The 24,435-nt window shown below is 57.7% G+C and overlaps 1 protein-coding gene across 2 annotated transcripts; it reads left to right on the top strand.

Annotated features, from left to right (window-relative positions):
• Positions 1 to 348: 348 nt before the first annotated feature.
• On the top strand, positions 349 to 23,548 carry PCDH1 (protocadherin 1). 2 transcript variants are annotated; one of them, XM_029215812.1, is made up of 6 exons: positions 356 to 529; positions 8,720 to 9,582; positions 12,533 to 14,728; positions 19,836 to 20,055; positions 20,996 to 21,034; positions 22,220 to 22,345. In XM_029215812.1, exons 1-5 carry the CDS (start codon positions 490 to 492, stop codon positions 21,019 to 21,021), a joined length of 3,345 nt encoding a protein of 1,114 aa, XP_029071645.1. In that variant the 5' UTR covers positions 356 to 489; the 3' UTR covers positions 21,022 to 21,034; positions 22,220 to 22,345. The 2 variants fall into 2 exon arrangements, with proteins under 2 accessions (XP_029071644.1, XP_029071645.1); XM_029215811.1 differs by lacking the exon at positions 20,996 to 21,034 and having other exon boundaries at positions 349 to 529; positions 22,220 to 23,548.
• The last annotated feature ends 887 nt before the right edge of the window (positions 23,549 to 24,435 follow it).

Raw genomic sequence — 24,435 nt, 5'->3', positions numbered from 1 at the left:
TTCGGGAGGGGTCCCAGATGGGAGCACGGGTGGGATAAGTGTAAACTGAAGAGCCAGGAAGGGGGACGGTCTGTGTATACGGGCCTCGGGTAGGGGAGAGATAGCCAAAGGGGTCCTGGCTTTGGGGAGCGGTGCTGGGGTCCCCTCCCAGCAGGACCAGAGCGGTCCCGAGCTCCACCTCCCGGCCGTGTTGGGCGGGGGAGGGGGCAGGGAGGCGGGAGGGAGGCAGGCGGGCGGGCCAGGAGGGAGAGGGAGGGAGGGGGCGGGAGGGAGGGGGCGGGCCCGGTTGTGCTCTCCGTTCGCCGTTGGCTCCGCCACCGCTGCCGCCACCACCGCCGCCTCACACACTCGGGGAGCGGGAGCGCGGCGCGGACGCGAAGCCTCCGGGGCTGCTGTGCCCAAAGCCAGCCGGAGCCGAGCCTGAACCGCAGCGCCAGCCAGAGCCGTGCCGTGCCGAGCCGCAGCCCGGGCCGGGGCCGGTGGCGGCTCATGGACTGCAGGGCCCGCGGCCTGCGCTGCCCAGAGGCGGGTAAGGATCGGTGGAGGTGGAGGCGGTGGTGGCTCCCGGCCGGGAGCGGCCATGGCCGGCGGGAGTCGAGGGAGGGGCGCTCGGCCGAGCGAGGCCACGGGGGCCCGGTCGGTGCTCAGCGCGCCGGGGCTGAGGTGGGGGCGGTTGGGGTTGCGGCTGGGGCACCCTGGCCTCCAAGGTCCGCCGCAAATAGCCGAGCGAGGAGAGCGGGTGCTGGACTGGGCTCCAGCCTGGGCGCCCTGCACCCCGGAGCGCTTGGAGCTGCGGGGATAGGGGGGCTCCAGCCGCGCGAGGGATGGAGATGGCCTGGGGCAAGCCCGCAGCCCCCAGTTCGAAGGGGGGCCGTCCCCGAGGATGTAGCAAGCAAGGACCCTCATTCACAACGCGCGCGCGCGCGCGCGCGCACACACACACACACACACACACACACACACACACACACACACACTTGTTGGGCGACCAGCTCGGATCACTCAGGCGCTTCCAGCTCCCCGCGGGCACCCGGAGGGCCAGACCACGGACATATGTACACACATACATACATATGTGCACACAGGCATACCTCCCGCACACCAGCGCCCACTGGGGCACCGTCAGTAGCTTAGAATCTGCTTCAGCTTCTGCACGCTCAGCAGCACGGACACACAACCCGTGGCCATACAAAGCAACAAAACACAACCGGGGGTGACGTTCGGCGACATGGACACACAAACGCAATCTCATGCCCTCACATACGAGTGTCACGGCCACAGTTCGCCAGATGAACACTCAAAACCCAGCCCCGCACACACATATTCCTTTAAGGCACACACCCTAACATAAATTATGTTACACTCCTTGGCCAGAACACAGGTACACAACACATGTCTCGCTTGCACCCCTCGACTGCACCCATAAACACAGAACCCAGTGTTTCAGCACACTCCTTGACGGCACACGCCCTAACACAGCAAGTGGCACCCACAGCAGCGCCTCACGGTCACAAACACAGAATCTGCTGCTTCACACATCTTAACACTGGGTGTCACACACACCTTCCACCAACAGTGTCACATTACACCTTGCAGCGTATACACACAAACATACACGCTCTGTCCCTCACCCTCGGAGGCCAGATTCCGTCAGGGGAAGCCGCCGGGCCACCCGGAGAGCCCCTAGAGCCCGTTTCCCCTTAGCGCCGTACAGTGAGTGTAAACTTCGGCCCAGCGGGAACCCTAGGGGCTGGCCGGACCTGCTTCCCCGCTGGCGCCTCCCCACCCCCACTCCGGGGCCGGTCGGCCGGGAATTCCCGGAACGAGCTGGACCTGGCAGGCCGCGCCAGCCCCTCCTCCCCGGAGCTCCAGGGCCCTAGGTCCCTTTGCAGAGGGTGCAAGCCTTGGGCGGTGTTTGCGACCCTCTTCGGACCATTCAGCTTCGTTCTCCAAACCACCTGGATCCCCAGCACACCTGGGGCCCCCACACCTGTGTCCTTCTCACACCTGGGCGTCCTCTCCGCCGGGTCCCGGCTGCAGGCCAGAGTCGTGTGTGCGGGCAAGGCCCTGGGACCAGGAGGGCACGCGCGCGGCACGCGCAGGAGCACAACTGGCAGGCGAGAAGGACTCGCACCCCTTCCCCCCAGCTACCCTCGGGAGCCCAGACTTCTGGCCTCAGTTTTTCAGCAGTGGTCGGAGACCATTCCTTCTAGCAGGAGATATTCGGGGCTGCTTTGAGGTCCTTGACGATTGAGAGTGGGGCAAAGCCTCCTTTTTCCGCTAGAGGGTCCGTTTTACGAGAATTTCTCCTCCGGGCCGGGCTCGCTGCTTTGTGATTCCGGCGCTGGCTCCCTCCCCGCCCCCTCACTGCGCCCGCTGCGCGGCTCTAGACGACGCCGGCTTGCGGGGGTCCCTAGGCTGAGGCCCGAGAGGCAGAGGAGGAGGGAGTCCCCGCGGCGGCCCCCGGGGCTGGGGGCACCAGGGACACGCCGGTGAGGCGCGTTCTCACCGCGCCGCGCTCGCGCCTCGCCCTGAGCTCGGGAAGGCCCGGCGTCTCCCTGCTGAGGGTGGGGGTGGGGTGGGGCCGGCCGAGCCGGAGGCTGGCGGAGAACAGCCGCCGTCCCACCTCCCCCGACACACTCTCCCGCGTCCTCTGGGAGGAGATACCCCGCGCGCAGGAGGTGTACGGGGAGCGCCCGCTGACCGCGGCGGTGTAGGCTGAGGTCTGCCCCGGCCGGCAGAGTCCAGGACGTCGTGCCGGAAAACGCCGAGAGCCTTCCATTACCTGCTCTGGGCCAACCCTTGGTAGCTGCCAGGAAGGAGAGCGCGCAGAAGGTGTTTGTGACAGCCCAGAGGTCTAGGTGTGTGTGGGGTGGAGGGGTGTTACTTTCTTGACGTGGCGGTCTGGGAGGATTGAAATGTGTAATTACGACCAGACCAGGGGATGGAGTGGAATCGAGGAGAGAGGGATGAGAGGGGCCTCCAGAGACTGCCAGGGGCGGGGTGGTAGGGGAGCAGGTCCGGTTTCAGTTCTGGCTGCATTTAGTTTCTTCCCTTCCCTCCCACCCAATCCCCAATTCCAAAAGGGATTTCAGCTGGAAAGGGGGGTCTTGCTGGTAAGGCGTCCTCCTGGAAGACGGGCTGCTGCTGTGGCTACTTGGTCAGGGGAGCTGGGCTAGGTAGAGATAGTGAGCTAACTGCCTCGGAGTGTGGGTGGAAGGGTCAGGAGAAGGTCTGCAAGGGTGGGGGGAGGAGCTGAGCAGGAGTCAAGGCTGGGGGGGAGAGGAGATGGGAAAGGAGGAGGCCCTTCTGATACGGGTGAGGTCTGCCCCTACCGTGAGAGAGGATAGTTGGTGCCGCAGAGAGAGATTCTTCCAACCATGTATTGAGCACCTGCTGTCTGCTAGGGCCCATGGTGGGTGATGAGGATGCAGTACTGTAGTAAGACAGACACCACCCTTGCCTTCATAGGTCTTCCCAACTGGCAGGGGATTGGCTCATTTATTTATTGAACCAATGAGCACCTACCGTTTGCCTGATGTTGGAAATAAAGTGCTGTCTTCGGTGATGGAAAGCTATCTGTCCTTTACAACGTAATAGACCTTAATGCATCGGCTCTCATTTAATCCTCCCAAATAACTTCAAGAGGCAGGATTATTTCCATTTCACAATATGGAAATATGTTCAGAGAGGTAAAGTCACTTGGCCAAGGTCACACAGCTAGGAAGTGGTGGAACCAAGGTTTGAACCCCGACAGTCTGACTCAAGAATGCAGGTGCCTGGAAACCCTGCAGAGGCTAACAGAGGGTTGTGAAAAAGAAGGGAGAGGAGCTGAGGGCTGTGCACTTATTCACTGTGGGAAGCCTCTGAACAGCTCCACCCCACACAGCCCAGCTTGCTTACCCTCCTCTCCCAGATGTTTGCTGTGTCCCTTGGTGTTTTGTGCCCACAGTGGTGGTGACTGTTGTGTAACAGTGCAGGAGTGAGGGTCAGGGCTGACCTGGCCTCTGGGACAGTGATGTCTGCCCCTGTGTGTTTCCTCTCTGGCCACAGCATTCAGCAGGAAATGGCCCCTGGTCCCTGAGGTGGACTGTCAATGAAGGTTCCAGGTGAACCCTCAGCACTGTTCTCCTTCCTCCCCAGATGTTGACACAGATGGCGTTTTCCTTGCCCTTCCCTGGACTCTGCCCCCTCACACCTCACTGTGCTCCTCTGGCCTGAGAAGAATGAGTCACTGTCCCTACTGAGGCTCTGGCTTCTCAGGGTCCTGGGTGCCCAGTGTCGTTAGGTGGAGGTGGGGACACCCCTGCTGGGAAGGCAGCCAATGCCTAGGGAAGGGCAGATAAGGCACTAATCGTTTCAAAGGCTGCCGTCTGGGACTAATGACTCCCAGCAGCCAACCACCAGGACAAAGTTCAGGGATGGCGGGTGGGAGCAGGGGGTAGGAAAGGCTGCCTCACTGCCACTCCTGGCTGTTCTGTCTCTCTCTCTGCATCCTGGGAGGCCTGGGTTCCTTTGGACCTTGAACCCTAGGCTCTCTCTTTCTCTTTCACTCCTTGCCCTGCAGGTTTGGCAGCCCAGGGATTTTGTGTGTGTGTGTGTCTGTGTGTGTGTGTCTGTGTGTGTGTGTTGGCGGGGGCGGGGAGGGGGGGTGGCAGGGGTGGTACATAGCAACCACTGATTTGCCTTCCCCCATCCAGCCTTTTCCCAACTCAGTGAGGAGGCATTCTTATTTCTCAAATCCCAATTCTTCCACTTACTACTTCTGTGACCTAAGGCAATTATTATTTTTGAGCCTCAGTTTTATCATCTGTATTATGGGGAGCCGTAAATTAATAATAACTAGTACCCATTTCAGCGGGTTGGGAGGGTTAGATGGGAAATGGATGTAAATGGAGTAAAATCTCTCGGGGAGTGTTAGTTGGGTTGATGATGATGGTGAGGAGAGGGATGATAATAAAGGTGATGATAATAGAATGTATGCTTCTTTCTTAACTCCAAAGACCTAGAGTACCTCAGAGTTGTTCCCAAAAGGTTCCTGACCCTTGCTGCCTCCACCTTGCTGCCTGGGGGTTTCTCCAGGTCCCTCTTCCAGAATCAGAATTCCTAAGGGTGGAGCCAGATAATACTCATTTTAAAGGAACTCTCCAGGTGCTTAAAAGAGCCTAAACTCTCTTCAGCTCTTGTTGGGCAACCGACTCTGGGCAACCCTCCCCCAACCCCATTTCCCCCCCAAATTCCACCTTCCTCCCAGGAAGCCGCGCCCCCTCCCCGCCCCCAACCTTGCTTGCCTTGGATATTCCCTTTTGGTTTTCTTCCCAAGTCAGAAGTTAGATGCCACAATCCTTTCCTGACCCCTAAGGGTGACAGGGTGAGTGAGAGAATGTGTGTGAGAGTTAGGGGGCAGGCGTGGGGAGGGGGGATGGGGGGAATGTGTCACAAGCATGCTATGTTTGTGCTGCCTGGAAGGCCTGAGGGGTTAGAGCCCCTGGTTGTGACCCAAGATGGGGAAGGAAGCCCCCAAGGTCAGTGCTTAATCTGTAGCTCTTAGAGCGGCTGCAAATGAAAGTCACCCTGACGGTGCCAGACCATGGACCTCTGAATTTGTAGCCAAAATTTGTGAGTGTTCATTTTTCTTGGAAAAATCTGCAGTGTGGTTTCATAAAATACATAAAGGGGAATGTGACCCAAAAAGGTTACAAACCGTTGATCTGGAGGGAGTGAGTGGAGGCAGGCTGGCACTGCTTTATTTCTCCTCTTTGTCATGTTTAGGGTAACTCCCAAGTAACCCCCACCCTGCCAAGACTTCTGCACGGAATCGGTGCTCACAATGATCCCATGTTGTGTGTGTGCTGTGCAAGGGAGGGCAGGATAAGGTGCCCAGAAGGGAATGAGGTTCTTTGGAGACAGGTGTGTTTGGGTTGAGGCTTGTTGGTAAGATGAGCCCAGTGCCAGGTCCATGCAGAGAGAGGGGAAATGGCTGGAGGGTGGATCCAAATAGAGCATCAGATAAATTCCTCCCTCCTTTAAAGAGATTAAGATTGCAGCTGAGAGCAAACACACACACTAATCTGATAACAGCCTCACAGGCGTTGAGCCTATTAGTGCGAGGAGTGACCAGGGAGGGGCTGTGCTTGTGTAAGGAATCTGCATTCAATGACCATTTGCTGAGAGTCTGCTAGGGACCTACACAGAGAAGCATTAAATCAGACCCCAGGGAGTTCTCAGTGGAGTAGGGAAATTGGGCAAGAAAACAAGCAGTGACCATACAGAAAGTTCCAGGATAGGCTAAGCCTGAGAGGTGAAATAATCACAGTCATTCATGAGCTGTTACTGAGTACCTACAGTGTGCAGGGTCCAGGGCAAGGCCCTGAGGATGTAGGAGTAAACAAAGCAGAGGCTCTCCCAGTCTCCACTCACAGTCTTATAGGAAAGAGAAACAATTCACAAGTTATTTCCCAAACAGCTACCTAACTACAATTGTGAGTGCTTTGAGGGAGCATTTGTTGAATACTCACTGTGCTAGGCATTTAGCCCACATGATCTCAAACTCCCTAGGAAAGAGGTAGTATTATCCCCATTTTACAGATAAGGAAACTGAGGCTCTAAGTCAATTGCTCCAGCTCACGCAGTCAGAAAGTGGGCAGCTGGGGTTTGCCTCAGACTGTCTGATGTCACATTCCCTGCTCTTCTCCACCCTGCTGCCTTACATCTGTCAAATGGGTACAGCCCAACAAAAGTGACAAATAGTCCTTGAGTTAGAACCACTGTCAGCTCCACAACGACAGATTGCATCTGTCTTGTTCGCCGCTGTGTCCCACTGCCCAGGATAGCGCCTGGAATGTTGTAAGTGCCCAATAAACGCTCACTGAATGCATGAGTGAGCACCTATAGTACGCCTAGCTCTGTGAAGGTGAATGGGTGGGGGCTGGGGGATGAGGGTAGGGAGCCCTGTCCCTTCCTTCGGGATGCTTGGAGGGGAATAAGCGCAGAGAACACAGGAATAAGCGCACAATAACTGGGATTGAACAACACGGGCGGGCGGTGTCCCAGGCTGCACAGTGATTCATCGCCATGGGATTGAGACACACAATAAGTGGCTGTGAGTTGGAGGAAGGAGAGGTCACCGAGGGCTGAAGAGGCCTGGGAAGGCTTCCTGGGTGACCAGAACCTGCCTTCAGTGGGGTGGGTGTGGCCTGTGACAGGGCCTGGGGTGGGATTTCCAGGTATGGGGCACGTACTCCAGGAGCTAGGGAAGGAAGATTGAGCCTGAGCCTCTGCTGAAAATACTGGGCTGAAGATTTTGGATTTGAATAGAAGGGCTGGCCGTGGTCGTGGTAGTGCTGGAGAGGAGGAGGGAGTCAAGACTGGGACTTAGCTGGAGGGTCTGGCTGGGGTCTGCTGCGGCACAGCTCAAAGCTGGGGGAGATGGGCAGAAGAAGCAGGCTCTCGTGGTGATGGCGGTGCAGCTTGTGGTTGGCTGGGGCATACAGGGCTCTAACTGGAAGGATTTGGGGGTGGGCGGGGAGAGGCAGGTATGAGATGGGACTGGACCGATTAAGCGGGGGAGGGGCCAGATGTTCACTGAGAGACTGAGCAGGGGTATGGGGAGTGAGCGGTCAGGGCACGGCTGCTGGTGTTATTGGCAGCTCTGTCCCAGTTAGACCTGCTGGGCTCCTAGTTGCTAAGGATAGGCTGGGGCAGCTCCCAATGCCACTTCCAGGGCTAGTCAGCTCTGACCACAGTCCTGACCCCAGTCTTGACGTCTACTCTCTTCTTCCACATACCTGCCCGTGTCTCTCCTCCCCGCCGTCCCCCACCCTGGTGGAGAGGGAGGGTAGAGGAGCCCCGGGAACTGTGTGTGTACACACAGGTGTGAGTGCCCAGGGGCATGTTTGTTTGGAAGGGGGTCGGGGAGGGTTAACACCTACTCCACAGCCCTAACCGTTTTCAAGCCTTGATTGGTGCCCAGTCCAAGCTGGCCCTTCATGAGGGCGGGGACATTGGGCACTAGGGTGATTACCGCCAGGAGAAAGGGATCTGAGATGTCCTACCTCCTGTGCGTACACTGACTTGGCATCTCAGCAGGGAGAGGAACGTGACATCATCCCTCCTCCCGGCAGCCAATGTGAGTGGCCCTCAGTGTGGGCAGCGGGCAGATGATCCGGGGTCTGGGGAACGTGAGGGTACCTGCGTCTCTCTCCTACCTCGTATGGGGAACGTGAGGGTACCTGCGTCTCTCTCCTACCTCGTATGGGGAACGTGAGGGTACCTGCGTCTCTCTCCTACCTCGTATGTGTGTGTGGGGGGGAGTTGCTTCTGGTCTCGCCCTTCCACTTGCTGTCTCTCCCTATCTCAGTATCAGGGTAATTAGCATGGGTGACTATGGCAGGATGCTGCTGAGAAGGAGGTGTTGGGCAAAGCACAGGGTAGAGAGCAGGGAGGGAGGGAGGGAGGGAGGGAGGGAGGGAGTGTCAGGTGGGTCAGGGCGTTCCTTGGGCAGGAACTGCTCTAGACCTGCTCCTCCAGCTGGGGCAGACACCGCTGCTACACCAGCTGTGGGTGAGACTCAGGGTTCTGGGTTCTGTACTAGGGCAGATCTCTCCTGGGAGATCAGTGTGTAGGTGGCAGAGGGGGAGTCGGGGGCTGGCTCTGGGCAGCCCTCAGGGCCTGGGCCCTCCTCCCAGCTGACCCCCTGTTTTGTCTCCCTCGCGTACAGCCCTCCTGATTCTGGAGCCTGCCCGGATGGGGTCCCTGAGGCACAGCCCAGGCCCTGGGGGGCAACGGTTGCTGCCGCCTGCCTTGCTGCTGGCACTTCTGCTGCTGCTAGCTCCATCCCCAGGCCACGCCACTCGGGTGGTGTACAAGGTGCCAGAGGAACAACCGCCCAACACCCTCATTGGGAGCCTCGCAGCCGATTATGGTTTTCCAGACGTGGGCCACCTATACAAACTAGAAGTAGGCGCCCCGTACCTGCGGGTGGATGGCAAGACAGGCGACATCTTTACCACGGAGACCTCTATCGACCGCGAGGGGCTCCGAGAATGCCAGAACCAGCTCCCTGGTGAGCCCTGCATCCTGGAGTTTGAGGTGTCTATCACGGACCTCGTGCAGAATGGCAGCCCCCGGCTGCTAGAGGGCCAGATAGAGGTCCAGGACATCAATGACAACACGCCCAACTTCGCCTCACCAGTCATCACGCTGCCCATCCCCGAGAACACCAACAATGGCTCACTCTTCTCCATCCCAGTGGCTTCGGACCGCGATGCTGGCCCCAACGGTGTAGCGTCCTATGAGCTGCAGGTGGGGCCCGAGGCCCAGGGGCTATTTAAGCTGCAGGTGGCAGAGGACCAGGACGGAAAGCAGCCGCAGCTCATCGTGATGGGCAACCTGGACCGGGAGCGCTTGGACTCTTACGACCTCACTATCAAGGTGCAGGATGGCGGCAACCCCCCACGCGCCAGCAGCGCCCTGCTGCGAGTCGCTGTGCTCGACACCAATGACAATGCCCCCAAGTTCGAGCGGCCGTCCTACGAGGCTGAGCTGTCTGAGAACAGCCCCATAGGACACTCAGTCATCCAGGTGAGAGGCCCCTCCATCTAACTGTCAGGGTGACCCACATTTAGAAATGGGAGCCTACCCCAACCTCGTGAGAGTTCCCTTCACTTAAGGGCAAGATGGCCAAGATGTTGTGGTGAGATCTCTCTTCCCCAGCCCCCGCCTGGTGAGACCTTCCCACAAGTCCACCTCACCCCAGCAGGGGATTTACTTTCCTCTGTCAAGCTATTCAGGTGACAGTGACATAGCATATGAACAGTGATCCCCCCATCCCCGAGGCAGACTCAAGCTGGAGAAACCTCTGCAAAGTGAAACCCCCTCCCAAGTCAAATGATATCCTTCTCCCCAGCCAAGTGAGCTGAGCTGGAACAAGTGAACCGCCTTTTGTCCAAGTAGAATCTCTCCAGAGATGAGAATGTCTTCCCAACCAGGGGCCCTTTAGCCACATGCGAGTTTCCTGAGGCTGGAGGACAGAGCCTTGCTTTGCCCATCCCTGACAGTCACAAGAGATCATTTTAGCCAGGTGAGTCCTCAGAATTCTAGAAAACTGTACGCAGATGTCTATACACCCACCTCCTCCCCTAGGCACAGGGTACCCATGGGTGTGGGGTGCTGGGCACAGTAGGGGGGGTCGGTGGCCTCTGCTGAAGCTCTCAACACCCCTCTCGATGGGAACTGCCCCAGGAGCTGGGCAGCTTGGTGGGGTCAGGGCCTGGGAGAGAGCAAAGAAAGCGTCCCTGCAGACAGGTGGGCGTATCTCCCACTGTCATCTCAGCCCTGGCCTCCTGCCAGCCCCAGCTCCTTTCTCCTTCCCCATGGGCTGAAGCTGTCTGTCTTTGGTATGAGGAAGCTGAGGAGGGCTCACCATTACCCGTCCTGGGAAACCCTTCATCCCAAGTCCTCAAGCTGAAGCAGGGCACGGGGAGGAGTTTTGGCCTTTTTTTAGAGGCTGGTGGACTGGAACCTGTAGAAGAGAGACTGAGAAAGAAAAGGGAGACAGACAGTCGGGGATGGCGAATAATCATAGCCTAGGTGCCAGGTACTGTTCTGAGTACATTATGTGTATTATATCATTTAATCTCCACAGTACAATGTAAGCATTATCCCCATTTTGCAGATGGGGAACTGAGCCCACAGAGATTAGGAAACTTGCCTGGTAACCCCCACCTGATGTGTTCAGATTCCACCTTGGCCACATCCAACAGTTTGGCTTCAGAGCCCATGTGTGTAAGAGCTGGGAAGTGGGATGACGCAGGAGAATGGGGCAGAGACGAGGCTATGGGTAGACAGAGCAGAAAAGAGAGGATGGGAGAGAGCCAGCAGTGGGAAAGAGGCAGAAGGAGAACTGAGCAAGATGGGAGGGAAAGAGAGACAGAAGTCAAGACTCAGAGACAGAGACAGAGAGGTGAGATGGCAAGAGAGGCAGACAAGGAGGTGGGTGACCAGTCTAGAGACAGGGAGACAGTGGGGATCATAATGTAAAAGTTGGTGACAGACTGGGGGAACAGGGGGATGGAGGGGCGAGGAGAAACCATTAGAGGGGTGAGCAGAGACCAGGTAGCTCACCAGTGTTTTCACTGACAAAAAAATCCTGATGGGAAGGAAAGGAGACCAGCAGTGGCCTGAGGCCCTGCTAGGTGCAATGCCCAATACTGTGTCAGCACCGATTTTCAGAGCTGGATGGACAAAAAGAGGGATAAATGCTATTTAGGGAGCACTTGCCATGTGCCAGGCAGTGTTAGGCATTTTTACACTTATCATCCCATCTAATCCTCACCACAACCCCATTAAGTAGGTTCTGTTATTATCCCCATTTTACACATTTGTAGACTGAGGCTTGAGGATGTTAAATAATTGGCCCAAGGCCTCATAGTTGGGAAGTGGCAGAGCTGGGATTTGAACCTAGGACTCTTGCTCTGCTCCCCAGAGACTCTGCCAAGTGGTGCCTGTCCTGTCTACCCCCTACCCCCTCCTCCCCCGCCCCCGCCTGTACTGCCATCACATTCTGTTGGGCTGTGACCTAACTCCATCCCTCTTGTTGCTCCCTGACCAGTGCTACCTCATGACCATTCCCACCTGGCTCCTGTTGCCCCATTACCACCCATGTTTGTATAGACTTGGGCCGAGTGTGTGTCGGCCTTGGCGTGGAAGGATGCGCCCACTGCAAAGGGACAGACAGTTCATTGTGTGATGCTGGGAGCCCAGCCCGCTGCCAGCAGGCTCTGTGGGCTGCACCAGCCCCTCCCTCCTGGCCGCAGGCTCGGCTGGATTCCTCAAGTTGATGCCTAGCCAGCGCCAGCCATGGGAGGGGAAGAGAGATGAAACAGGTTTCCCCGGTTTTGACAGAGTGTAGTGACCTGGCCTGGCGGGCGGGCTCCCTCTGACCCACATCCCTACCTGGCCCCTTTCAAAAAAGAAATCCCCTCACCCGTGGCCTCCAGAGGGGCACGTGGGTCTCCATTCGTGTGCCAGTAGACACGTGCATAAACATACCTTCTCACATAATCACAACACTTGTGTGTGCATGCATGCATGTTGCACACATATGTCACGCATACACACCATCTCTACTACTCACACCTTTCCAGCTCTTCAGAAGGGTTTGAAGGCCAGTTTAATTGGGTGGAAGGGCTGCCCTAGCTGCTAATTGGATCCTCATCCCCATATTTGGGTGGACTAGTATAGGAGTGATAAGTAGAGTTCAGTTCTGCCCTGTCCCATCTCTAGTAGTAGCTTGTAGCACCACTGAGGATTTGTGGGCTGTATCTGTGCTCTTCAGGGAAAAAGATCAGTAATATATGCCAAAGTGTCAGGATTGGGAAAAGGGCAGGGCATGCATGTGCTGCTTTTGGAAAGGGTGCCTTGTTAGATTAGTTGCGTCTGCCGTGCTCGTTGGAAAGGCAGAAATGTGTCGCTTAATTTATCGCCAAACTAACCCAGCCCCGTTTTCCTTGTTTTTCCCCCTGCCCTGTAGGTGAAGGCCAATGACTCTGACCAAGGTGCCAACGCAGAGATCGACTACACGTTCCACCAGGTGCCCGAGGTTGTGAGGCGTCTTCTGAGACTGGACAGGAACACGGGACTTATCACTGTGCAGGGCCCCGTGGACCGTGAGGACCTAAGCACCCTGCGCTTCTCGGTGCTTGCCAAGGACCGAGGCACCAACCCCAAGAGTGCCCGAGCCCAAGTGGTGGTGACCGTGAAGGACGTGAACGACAATGCCCCCACCATTGAGATCCGGGGCATAGGGCTGGTGACTCACCAAGACGGGATGGCTAACATCTCAGAGGACGTGGCAGAAGAGACAGCTGTGGCCCTGGTGCAGGTATCTGACCGAGATGAGGGAGAAAATGCAGCTGTCACCTGTGTGGTGGCAGGTGACGTGCCCTTCCAGCTCCGCCAGGCCAGTGAGACGGGAAGTGACAGCAAGAAGAAGTACTTCCTGCAGACCACCACCCCGCTCGACTATGAGAAGGTCAAAGACTACACCATTGAGATTGTGGCCGTGGACTCTGGCAACCCCCCACTCTCGAGCACCAACTCCCTCAAGGTGCAGGTGGTGGATGTCAATGACAATGCACCTGTCTTCACCCAGAGTGTCACTGAGGTCGCCTTCCCAGAAAACAACAAGCCAGGTGAAGTGGTCGCTGAGGTCACTGCCAGTGATGCCGACTCGGGCTCCAATGCTGAGCTGGTTTACTCTCTGGAGCCTGAGCCGGCTGCCAAGGGCCTCTTCACCATCTCACCTGAGACTGGAGAGATCCGGGTGAAGACATCCCTTGATAGGGAACAGAGGGAAAGCTACGAGTTGAAGGTGGTGGCAGCCGACCGGGGCAGCCCCAGCCTCCAAGGCACAGCCACCGTCCTTGTCAACGTGCTGGACTGCAATGACAATGACCCCAAGTTTATGCTGAGTGGCTACAACTTCTCAGTGATGGAGAACATGCCGGCGCTGAGTCCAGTGGGCATGGTGACGGTCATTGATGGGGACAAGGGGGAGAACGCCCGGGTGCAGCTCACGGTGGAGCAGGACAATGGTGATTTTGTTATCCAGAACGGCACGGGCACCATCCTCTCCAGCCTGAGCTTCGATCGGGAGCAGCAAAGCACCTATACCTTCCAGCTGAAGGCGGTGGACGGCGGCGTCCCACCTCGCTCGGCTTACGTTGGCGTCACCATCAACGTGCTGGATGAGAATGACAATGCACCCTTTATCACCGCCCCTTCCAACACCTCCCACCGGCTGCTGACCCCCCAGACCCGTCTGGGTGAGACGGTCAGCCAGGTGACAGCTGAGGACATTGACTCTGGTGTCAACGCTGAGCTGACCTATAGCATCGCCGGTGGCAACCCTTACGGACTCTTCCAGATTGGGTCACATTCCGGTGCCATCACCCTGGAAAAGGAGATTGAGCGGCGCCACCATGGGCTGCACCGCTTAGTGGTGAAGGTCACTGACCGCGGCAAGCCCCCTCGCTATGGCACAGCCTTGGTCCACTTGTATGTCAATGACACCCTGGCCAACCGCACCCTGCTGGAGACCCTGCTGGGCCACAGCCTGGACACGCCGCTGGACATCGACATTGCTGGGGATCCGGAATACGAGCGCTCCAAGCAGCGCGGCAACATCCTGTTTGGCGTGGTGGCGGGTGTCGTGGCCGTGGCCTTGCTCATCGCCCTGGCCGTGCTCGTGCGCTACTGCCGGCAACGGGAGGCCAAGAGTGGCTACCAGGCTGGCAAGAAGGAGACCAAGGACCTGTATGCCCCCAAGCCCAGCAGCAAAGTTTCCAAGGGAAACAAAAGCAAGGGCAAGAAGAGCAAATCTCCCAAGCCCGTGAAGCCGGTGGAGGACGAGGATGAGGCCGGGCTGCAGAAATCCCTCAAGTTCAACCTGATGAGCGATGCCCCTGGGGACAGCCCCCGCATCCACCTGCCCCTCAACTACCCACCAGGCAGCCCTGACCTCGGCCGCCACTATCGCTCTAATTCCCCACTGCCTTCCATCCAGCTGCAGCCCCAGTCACCCTCCGCCTCCAAGAAGCACCAGGTGGTGCAGGACCTGCCGCCAGCCAACACTTTCGTAGGCACTGGGGACACGACGTCCACGGGCTCTGAGCAGTACTCCGACTACAGCTACCGCACCAACCCCCCCAAATACCCCAGCAAGCAGGTAGGCCAGCCCTTGCAGCTCAGCATACCCCGGCCCCCACCCCACCCCTACCACGGGGCCATCTGGACCGAGGTGTGGGAGTAACAGAGCTGGTGTCTCGGGCCTGCCGTGCTCACCAGCCCAAGTCAGTAGTGGGAGGTGGAGCCAAAGATCGGGGGATGCTGGGACCACTGATGACCCTGCTGCCTCACCCAGGCTTGGAGGGTCGGGCCGAATGCAAACTGAGGGTGTGCTCCGTGTCCCGCCCCCCTCCGCGCTGGGAGAGGCCTGTGACTTGTCACATCCTGGGACACTGGACCACCCGCTGGGTCCTGCAGGTGGGGACTGATGGGTAGGTGAGCAGAAGGGTTTGGAGGCAGAAGCGGGGAGGGAAATGGAGAAGAAGTCTCCTACAAACGTGGGTCTCTGTCCGAGACCAGCCATGGGTGCTTCTCTAGAGGGGAAAGGGGGAGACCTGGGGTCCTGGTGGGTAACCAGGTGGACGCTCTGTCAGGGAAGGGGGCCTCCCCACTTGTGCCTTCTCTGTGTACTGTGTGTCACCCTCTTCCCCACCCCAGACTCCTGGGGCTGGGCCCCAGTTCCCCTCCCCCAGCCCCAGACACTTCACCCTGATAATAAAGTTCTCTATTTTTGGAGTTTTGGCTTCTTATTTTCCTGGAACTGAGAGAAGGAGCGAGAGAGACTGGAAACAGCCCTTTGTCCGATGTCCTGCCTCACTTTCCCCATCCCTGCCCTTTGTCCCTCCCCCCGTCCCAGACCTGCCCCTCTGCCCCAACCCTATCTTAATTGACCAGGTCCCCCTGCCGCCCCACCATGACCATGTCCATGATTGGGGGAAGTGCTTTCTGAGCAGGCTTCAAATGGAGCTGTCCAGCAGTGTCCCCTTCCCTCATGTTTGTGAGACCTCCCTGGGAATGGCACCCTTTACCAAGAAAGCGGATGGAGATGCACCCAAGTCCTGCCCTCTTCTCTGCTGGCTGAGACTTGACCTTTCCCATTTGTGCACATCGGAGCATCTCGCAACAGAGCTCAGACCAGAGCAGCTGGTGGGGGTGGAGTGCAGCCTGGCTGCCTCAGGTGAAGGCAGAGAACCTCTTAATTATACCAGGCACCTTCCCTCGAGGTAAGATCTTCCCAAGTCCTTTTCCCAGCCTCTTCATCCCAATACCGCTCAACACCCAGCAATTAGCCTGCCCTGCCCTGTGTCTTCCCACCATGGTCACCAGTCTGGGCTGCCGGGAGGGAGGGCCCAGGGAGAGGGGAGGATATCCCCCAGTGCTATGGACTGACCTGCTCTGTATCCCCACTGCTGACCAGGGCTGAGGCGCCCTATCCGGCCCCCTCCCTTCCCTTCCTTCAGCTCCTTGCTCTGGCCACCCTGAGCTGCTAGCTCTCACTCACTCTCTCTCTCTCCGTCTCTCACTTCTTGCTCTCCTGGGTCTGCCCTGTCTCTGGCTGTGCCTGAGGAGGAGGCTAAAGTCTGGGTGAGGGGCCTCAGGTCCTGGGGGAGTCTCTGAGGCCAGAGGCAACCTGTCTCCATGGCGACTGAAGAGGCTTGAGACACTCCCAGGAGGTCCAGGGTGTCAGCTCTCTACTCTGATTCCGTCCACAAACTCCCCAATGCCCCGGGGTACCCCCAAAGTAAAAACTCCTAGGGGCTTTGGAGGAGTGGTGCATGGGGAAGTGAAATCTGGTTTCATCGCATTTCCCTTGGACAAATAAGCATCTCTAGGGTCACCTCCAGCAGCTCCTGACCAATCATTCTTTCTCTTTTGTTCCTCTCCTTGCTGCCACCGCCTCTCTCTTTCTTCTGTTCCTTTAGCTCCTTAATCTCTTTCTTTCTCAAGGTCTGAGGGATTATCCCTTATTCGGCTCCAGTCCAACCCATCCGTGGAGCCACACTGAACATTCAAACACAACAAAACCACAACACCAGTGTCATCATTAAAACACATAGGCTGAACCCCTACTGTGTGCTCAGCATAGTATTAGACCTTGAGGAAAAAATGGTCATATTTCTACAAGACATACAAGTAACAAGATGAGGCAGTTGAGAATCATGGTGTCGATTCTCACCAGTGAGAAGTGCCATATATTAAAGCTTTTCCCAACTTGTTCTACCACTTCTGCCACTACTTGCTTCCATTTTTTTGAGTCCTTACCAGGTGCAACGTACCATGCTGAGCATTTTATGTGAATTAGCTCATCCACTGCTCATAACTCTTTGTGATGCAGGTCATTTTACAGAAGTGAAAACTAGTTAGCGATGGAGTCAAATTCAAACACAAATCATCAGGAAAGCTGATTGCCAGAGTCTGCTGTTTTCCGTTATGCTATAAAAAAGGGGTTCCAGGACTAAGTTCACATTAACCTATTAAAGGCTCTGCAAAGCCTGCAAGAAGGGAAAACCTGTTAAACTTTGTGTAACTCTGGGTTTTCCAAATTTATTTGACCATGGTGCCCCCTCCCTTTCTTTGAGGCACATAGTATGAGAAAACGTGCATAGGACATGGGGGTGGGCTTCTGGGAGGGGAATGAGAACCCTGAGCTGGCTCTTCATAAAGTGAGGAGCTGGAGTTGGACGGGAGGCTGAGCCAATCCCGAGGTGAGGCGGGAGTGAGCGTGACCAAGTTGGAGGCAGGGGGAGGGCAGAAAGGGGATTCTGGCTGGAGTGGAGGGTATAGGAGGGAGCTGAGACAGGAGACTGGAAGACTGTAGGTTGTAGAGGACATAGATGCTTTGCCAAAAGTTCCTTAAGAAGAAGTGGGAGGCCCCGAAAGCTCATGAGTTTTGGATGAACTGAGTTTTAGAGAGTTTACTGGAGTGTATGGTGGATTTAAGGTGGGTAGAGGTGAAGGTACAGGACTGCACCTCTAAGGTCTGAGCAAGGATGGTGGAAAAGGGCGTGATGGATGGATGGATCAGGCTGACCTTCTGGAGAAATGACCCACAGGACTCAAGGGATAATTGGATATGGGATAGGGATGGGGAGCGAGTGGAGAGCTACCAGGATCCCCAGATAGATATCATCCTTCTGAATCTGGGTGGTAGGATGATGAGATCATTGCCCATGCAGAAGCTGAGTAAAGAAAAAGAATTTGGTTTCAGGCATGTTGAATCTGAAGGGTCCATAGGGACGGCCAATTGGAAATAACCAGCAAGGGTCTAGAACTTCTGGACTAGGGTCTGAGAGAGATTTTGGATCTAGGCTTTTTAAGATTTGATAGTCATAGAATGATAGGGAATATTTAGTGTTGAGTATGACCCAACCCTCCATTTTACAGAAAAGAATCATAGGAAAAAGACCAAGTGATGTGCCTAGGAGGCAGGACTGAAGCCTTGGATTACCAGGCACAGGTTCTGCAGGGAGGGAGGGCTGCTGGCTAATGTCTTAAAGAAAACTGGAAAGAAAAACACCCAACAGCCAGACTGCCCTGTGCCTCCCAGACCCTCCTGGAACCTATTCACTCCATCACCAGGTGGATGTGCTCCTTTACATCCTCCCAGCCCCAAGTATCAGGTCAGTTTTGGGGATCTTGTCTGTCATCACCCAGACCTTTCGGTGTTTTGGATCCCAACGTGGATCTCGAGAAGGGTTGCCTATGCCTGAAGGTGGGGTGGGAGCCAAGGTGGGAAGGCGGCTCCAAAGCTCCCTGTGCTGACAACCTCCCTTACCCCAGCTGCCTTGGATGGCACGGAAATTGTGTAGGGTATCAGGAGGGTGGGTCTGCAAACCTGGGACACCCTCCTCTGGCCATCTTGAGAACCTCCTATTGAGAGTTTTAAAGACAAAGCACCACAAGGTCTTAGAGGATTAGAAGGAGCCTGGAGACTCGTCAGCAGGGCCCTGGGCCCGGGCTGCTCCCACCCCTGGCCCCCAGGGGCCCGGGTCTGCGCCCTCCACAACTTCTAATTTCCAGTTGGCAGGAGAACCAGTGGTGGTCCCAGGTGGGTGTTTGGGGGATGGGTTGGTTGTACCGAGTGCCAAGCTGAGGTTGCCAGGTTCCTGGCATGATCGTCAACCCATGGCAGGCAGGCAGGGCTGCTGTCTGGGAGCAGCCTGTCACTGTTGCCCTCCCTCCACCCCAGCCCCTGCTCCAAGCTCCTAAATCCTGGCTCTACCAAGCCAGCGGCCCCTCCCGGAAGCTCCTTCCTCTTTCCTAGAAGGAGTCTCCATTCGAAGAAGCCAACCTTCCGAATCCCTGATGGATGCTGGGCCCCTCCCCCTATGCCCAGGTCCTCCTGGGCCCTGCCCTCTCCAGTTAATACTGTTTCCTGATCTGGAGGACTGGGGAGTTCCCACTGTTCTGCTACCCCATCCCCAAGGTGCCCTGGTTTGTCATCAGGCTCCCTTTCCCTCTTCCCTCCCACCTTTTTCCACTCCCAGGCCTCTCTGAAGGGGAACGCAGTGGGCACCTGGGTGGGTGGGGACTCAGCAGGGAGTCCTGCCTGTGGCATTACAGACCAGGGGTGAGGAACAGAAGATCAGAAAGAGGTTAGCACCCCACTGGATGGAGGCAATGAGAAGTTAACAGAGCAATGAGACAGGTGAGGAGCTGGAGTCTGGAGGGTGCTATTTGGAAATCAGGGAACTGTTCTGGTATTGGTGAGCTGTTTTGGAATTAGGAGTCTGTCCTGATTTTAGGGAGCTGTTGTAAAAACTGGAGGCTTGCTGGTGTTTAGAGGCTATGCTGGAATTAGGGAAGTTGGCTGGAATTGTGCTGTTTTGGTGTTGGCTGTCTGGAATTAAACAGAGGCTGTGCCAGTACTGGGAAGCTGTGCTCTAACAAGTGGTTGTACTGGATTAAGCTTATTGTGCTGGCCTGGGAGCTATCATAACACTGGGGCCTGTGCTGTGTTGGGACTTCCAGTGCGTGGTCCTGGCTGTCCGGGGAGCTGACCTAGAATCAAGGGGCAGTCCTCTATTAAGGTCTCTGCTTTCTGGGGGGTTCTGCTGTGCTAGGGGGCTGGGCCTCTTCCTGGTTGCTGTTGAGGCCTAGAGGGCTAGGAGCTCTGGGGGTGGACTTGGCTGGAGCTGTAGCCCGGTGCGGTGGCGGCCCCGTGGCGCAGGCTGGCCGGCCGGCAGTGACACTCCCTCTCCCTGCAGTTACCTCACCGCCGAGTCACCTTCTCCGCCACCAGCCAGGCGCAGGAGCTGCAGGACCCGTCCCAGCACAGTTACTACGACAGTGGCCTGGAGGAGTCTGAGACGCCGTCCAGCAAGTCCTCCTCGGGGCCCCGACTCGGTCCCCTGGCTCTGCCTGAGGATCACTATGAGCGCACCACCCCCGATGGCAGCATAGGAGAGATGGAGCACCCCGAGAACGGTGAGGGGACCCCAGGAATGAGTAGAAGCCTGTGAGTGATGACGAGACCTTAGAGATAGCCTCCATCTCTTGAGCTCTCGGGTATTCAGCAGTAAACACTGTGCTGAGTGCTTTCTGGTATATATTCATTTAACCTTCACAACCGCTCTCTGATCTGAGAACTTTATTGTGCCCCCTTTACAGTGGGGGAAACGGAGGCTCAGAGAGGTTGAGTCACTTACCCAAAGTCATATACAGGAAGTGACAGAGCTGGGAGGGATTCAAACCCAGGCACCCCTGACTCCAAAGACTTTGAATTCAGCACTACTTTATTCTGCTTCCTGGGAACAGAGACCCTGAGAATGGGGGCCAGAGGGCTCAGGTAGTGGTGAGGGAACTTTGAGGGGATCCTGAGATAATGAGAGCTCAGAGGGCCTTGAGAAAAGGGAAGGGACCCTGGATGCTATGAGGAGCCCAGAGAAGGGTGTGATGATCCCCTGTCGGGAGGAGCAGGAGAGGGTTTGGCTGAGGAGAAGGAGTGGGGAGGCCCGGGGAGGGGAAAGGCTTCTGTGGGAGGGGCTTGGAGGGTGATGGCAGACGTGGGATCTGGGCTGGAGCAGAGGTCAGCATGGGAATGGATGGGGGGCGTGTTGTCAGAATGTATGTGTGTAGTGCGTGTGTGTGCGTGAAGGTACCTCTGGTGGCCCGTGGTGGGGAGACTAAATCAGCTTCCCCTTGGGATAGAAAGACTCTCCAGCTTAGAGCTTTCCTCAGATCTCGTCCCCTCCCGCAGTCCAAACTCCCCCAGCCCGCCACAAGATGAAAAGTTCCACACCTCACCCCTCGGGCCCAGGGCTCTTGTCTAACCTCCCAGGCCCCAGGTCTCAGAGTGCCCTCCATCCCCACCCTGCCCATCCATGTGCGATCTCACGCCCGTCTCGTCCTTTTTGTGCCCGCGCAGAGCCGGCTGGCCGGAGCAGGCCCTGAGGTGGACTGCCAGGTATGTGGGAGCTGCTCTGGGGTCTGGGGTCTGTGGGACTCGGCCCAGCACCCAGCCCCGCCCACCCAGTGCCCGTGCTCTGCTCCGTGCCACGTTGGGTCCCCCCACTCTGCCCTGAACTGAAGAGCCCCGGAGGGGTTAACAACAGAGCTGTCCCCTCCTCACCTTGCACTGGCAGGAGGCCAAGCCAGGGAGGGTGGTGCCAGGGGAGTCCCCACCCCAGGTGGTGCCGCTCAGTCACATCCCTGGAGGGGGGGGCCAACGCCTGGTACTGTCCCCAAGCGAGGGCGGGACAGGGGCAACTGTGACAGGAAGTACTCAAGGCCCAGACGTTCCCATGGAGACCCCCGCTGCCCAGCAACCACACTGGCTACTGCTGATGTCAGACAGCCAACTTCTGTTCCCATGGGTGTTCTGGGCAGGGAGCGGGGCAAGGCCAGGGGGGTGGTGGGTGGTGTAGGGGCCGGAGTGAGGCGGGGAGGGGCTGCATGAGTGTGCTTGTGGATATGTGAGTGTGTGCTTCTACGCAAACCCCTGGCTTTGTAGCAGGGCCTTGCTATGCTGGTGTGGGGTGGGGTCCCAGGGCAACTGGGAGCATGGTGAGGCTGGAGGGGGCTCAGAAGGGAGGCATGTGCCCACCTTTGTCTGAGGATAGAGATGCCTGGTGTAGATTTGTGTGTCCACACCTATCTGAGGGTAGGAGTGTGTGTGTGTGTGTGTGTGTGTGTGTGAGAGAGAGAGAGAGAGAGGAGAGAGCGAGCAGTAGAGAGAGAAAGAGATTGTGTCTTTAATGAGGATGGGGGTTTCCTCACCCCTATCTGAGGGTAAATGTGCATGTTTCAGCCTGTCTGGAGATAGATGACGGAGTGTGTAGATGGGGTGTGTGTGCACCTGTCTGAGGGCAGATATGGTGGATGTGTGAGAGGAGAGCTGGAGGGTGGGTGAGGATGGAAAGAATGTGTCTATTTAAGGACAGATTGTGTGTGTGTGAGAGAGAGTACGCATGCGGTGGATGGTGGGAGGGTGTGTGTCTATTTGAGGGTGTGTGTGCCTGTGAGCTCAGTGGGCAGGAAGGGGCGTGCACCCCTGTTCCAAGGCGGCATGGAGGCGCTGGTGGGAGGCCGTGGAGCAGAGCTCTGCGAGGCTGCCCTGCCTGAGGACCATCCTCCCGGCTCTCCCCTGCAGACCTGCGCCCTTTGCCTGACGTCGCCATGACGGGCACATGTACCCGGGAATGCAGCGAGTTTGGCCACTCCGACACGTGCTGGATGCCTGGCCAGTCGTCTCCCAGCCGCCGGACCAAGAGCAGCGCCCTCAAACTCTCCACCTTCGTGCCTTACCAGGACCGAGGAGGGCAGGAGCCTGCGGGCGCCGGCAGCCCCAGCCCCCCGGAAGACCGGAACACCAAAACGGCCCCCGTGCGCCTCCTGCCCTCCTACAGTGCCTTCTCCCACAGTAGCCATGATTCCTGCAAGGACTCGGCCACCTTGGAGGAAATCCCCCTGACCCAGACCTCGGACTTCCCACCTGCAGCCACACCGGCATCCGCCCAGACGGCCAAGCGCGAGATCTACCTGTGAGCCCCCTTCTGGCCGGCCGGCCATCCCTTCCCCAGCCACCGGCCAGCTCCCAGGTGGGCCCATGCCAGGGCCCCTGCTCCTGACCCCTCCAGCGTGGACTTCCTGGCCAGGGCCCTGAGTGGGGGGGTTACTGGCCTCATGACCACGCTGGCCCTTCCCCCATGCAGGGTCCAGGTCTTCTTCCCTCACTTCAGCCCCCAAACCCTAGGGAGCCCCCTCTTCCCCTTTATGGGGCTCCCCCCAGCTGATGCCCAAGAGGGCTCCTCTACAATGACTAGGCTCCGGTTCCTCGACTTCCAGGGATCACCCCCTCACTTTGGGCAGATGGCAGAGTCAAGGGTGGGCAGCACACTTTTAACTCATTGTGCCCCGCATGGCCAACCAGGGCGGGCATAGGACGCCCCCATTCCAGCCCTGCAGCAGGGCTGAACTGGGGAGCCCCTCTCCCTGGGAACTCCCAGAGGAAACTCTTGACCGCCAGGGGCTCCCTGAAGGGCTGTTGTTACCAAAGGTGGAGTGGGATGGCGGTGGGAGTGGGGCGGAGGCCTTGTCTTCCTATACTGCTCCTGGGCTGGCCCACCTGCCTGCCGCATGCCCATGCCTGGTCCCATCCGGGCCCCCCCCCCTTCCCACTGGTCATGCAGTGTCTGTATATAAGGACCTTGGAATGACGTCCCCATTTCTGCCTGATTTGCAACTTTTCTTGTTGATGTTGTGTTGTCTTGGGGGGGCCCCTCTGGGGGGAGACCTGCCCTGCGCCCCCTCTTCCCTGCCGCAGTGCCCCCCACCCCAGGCCTCTATTGTTCCATGTTGTAAATACCCCTGGGGCTGTGGCAGGATGGGGGTGCAGGCCAGGGAAACAAGGGGGGTGGGGGTGGGGATGGGGGAACACTCGCCTATCAGCAGAGCTGGGCTTTTATTTAATTTTTTTTAAGAATACAAATCTCTATTTTTTTGGAACTGTTGCGCTGTGCCCTGGGGTGGGGGGGATCCCTGCTCAGGCTGGCCCCCACATCCAGACGAGCATCACGGAGGGGCCCTGAGGCTGTGGGGGGCAGCTGGCCGGGGGTGGGGAGACTGTGCCTCTGGCCTGGTTGGGTGAGTTGGGAGCAGGAAGGTTTGCTCAGGGGGTGGCTGGTTGCTGCCCCCAACGGGGGATACCTGCACCCTGCCCCCTCTCCGCTCTGCACCCCCCCCCCAAGCCCCTGCCATGACTGACCCGTCAGCCTGTAAAACCACCATTGCCTTGATCTCAGGGGGTGGGAAGGGCTGCCTCAGGGCACCCTGGGCTCCAGGCCCCCTTCTTCCAGTTGGGCTTCCCTTTGCCAGGGTCAGGGGTCCCGTGGCGTGGGGGGATCGGGGGGCAGAGAAGCCCAGTCAGCCATGATGAGGTGGGATTCTTTTCTTCACCTCAGGGGGCCAGGGTGTGAGGGGCATCCTGCAGAGGCCCCATCTCCCACTGTGGCCATCTCAAAGCCTCAGCCCCTCTTCCTTCCACAAACCCCCACTGCCTTGGCCCATACCTCTCCGGCTCCCCAGGGGCCCAGGCTGGGAGGCTGGAGACTCAGGGTATGGCCCTTGCTTGACTTAGTCTAAGCTTGGGGGGGCGGCCCAAGGGTGGGAGGGGTGGGTACAGGCTGCTGGGTCGCCTGGTGCCTTTGGGAGCTGTGCTGCTGGAGTCTTGACTCCTGTAACCCCAGAGACCCCACCTCCACCCCTGAAAGCCAGGGGGCTGAAGAATCACCTTGTTCTCTGCTCCTTGCCCCTAGCTTGGCTTGGGGTAACAGTGCTGGGAAGGAGAGCATTGTTAGGCTCGTGGCC

Source organism: Monodon monoceros, unplaced genomic scaffold (assembly GCF_005190385.1).
Source record: "Monodon monoceros isolate NGI ecotype Baffin Bay Population unplaced genomic scaffold, NGI_Narwhal_1 Super_Scaffold_12, whole genome shotgun sequence".
Classification (NCBI taxonomy): Eukaryota; Metazoa; Chordata; class Mammalia; order Artiodactyla; family Monodontidae; genus Monodon; species Monodon monoceros.
Note: the sequence above shows the minus strand (reverse complement) of the source record. Positions and strands in the feature narration are given on the sequence as shown.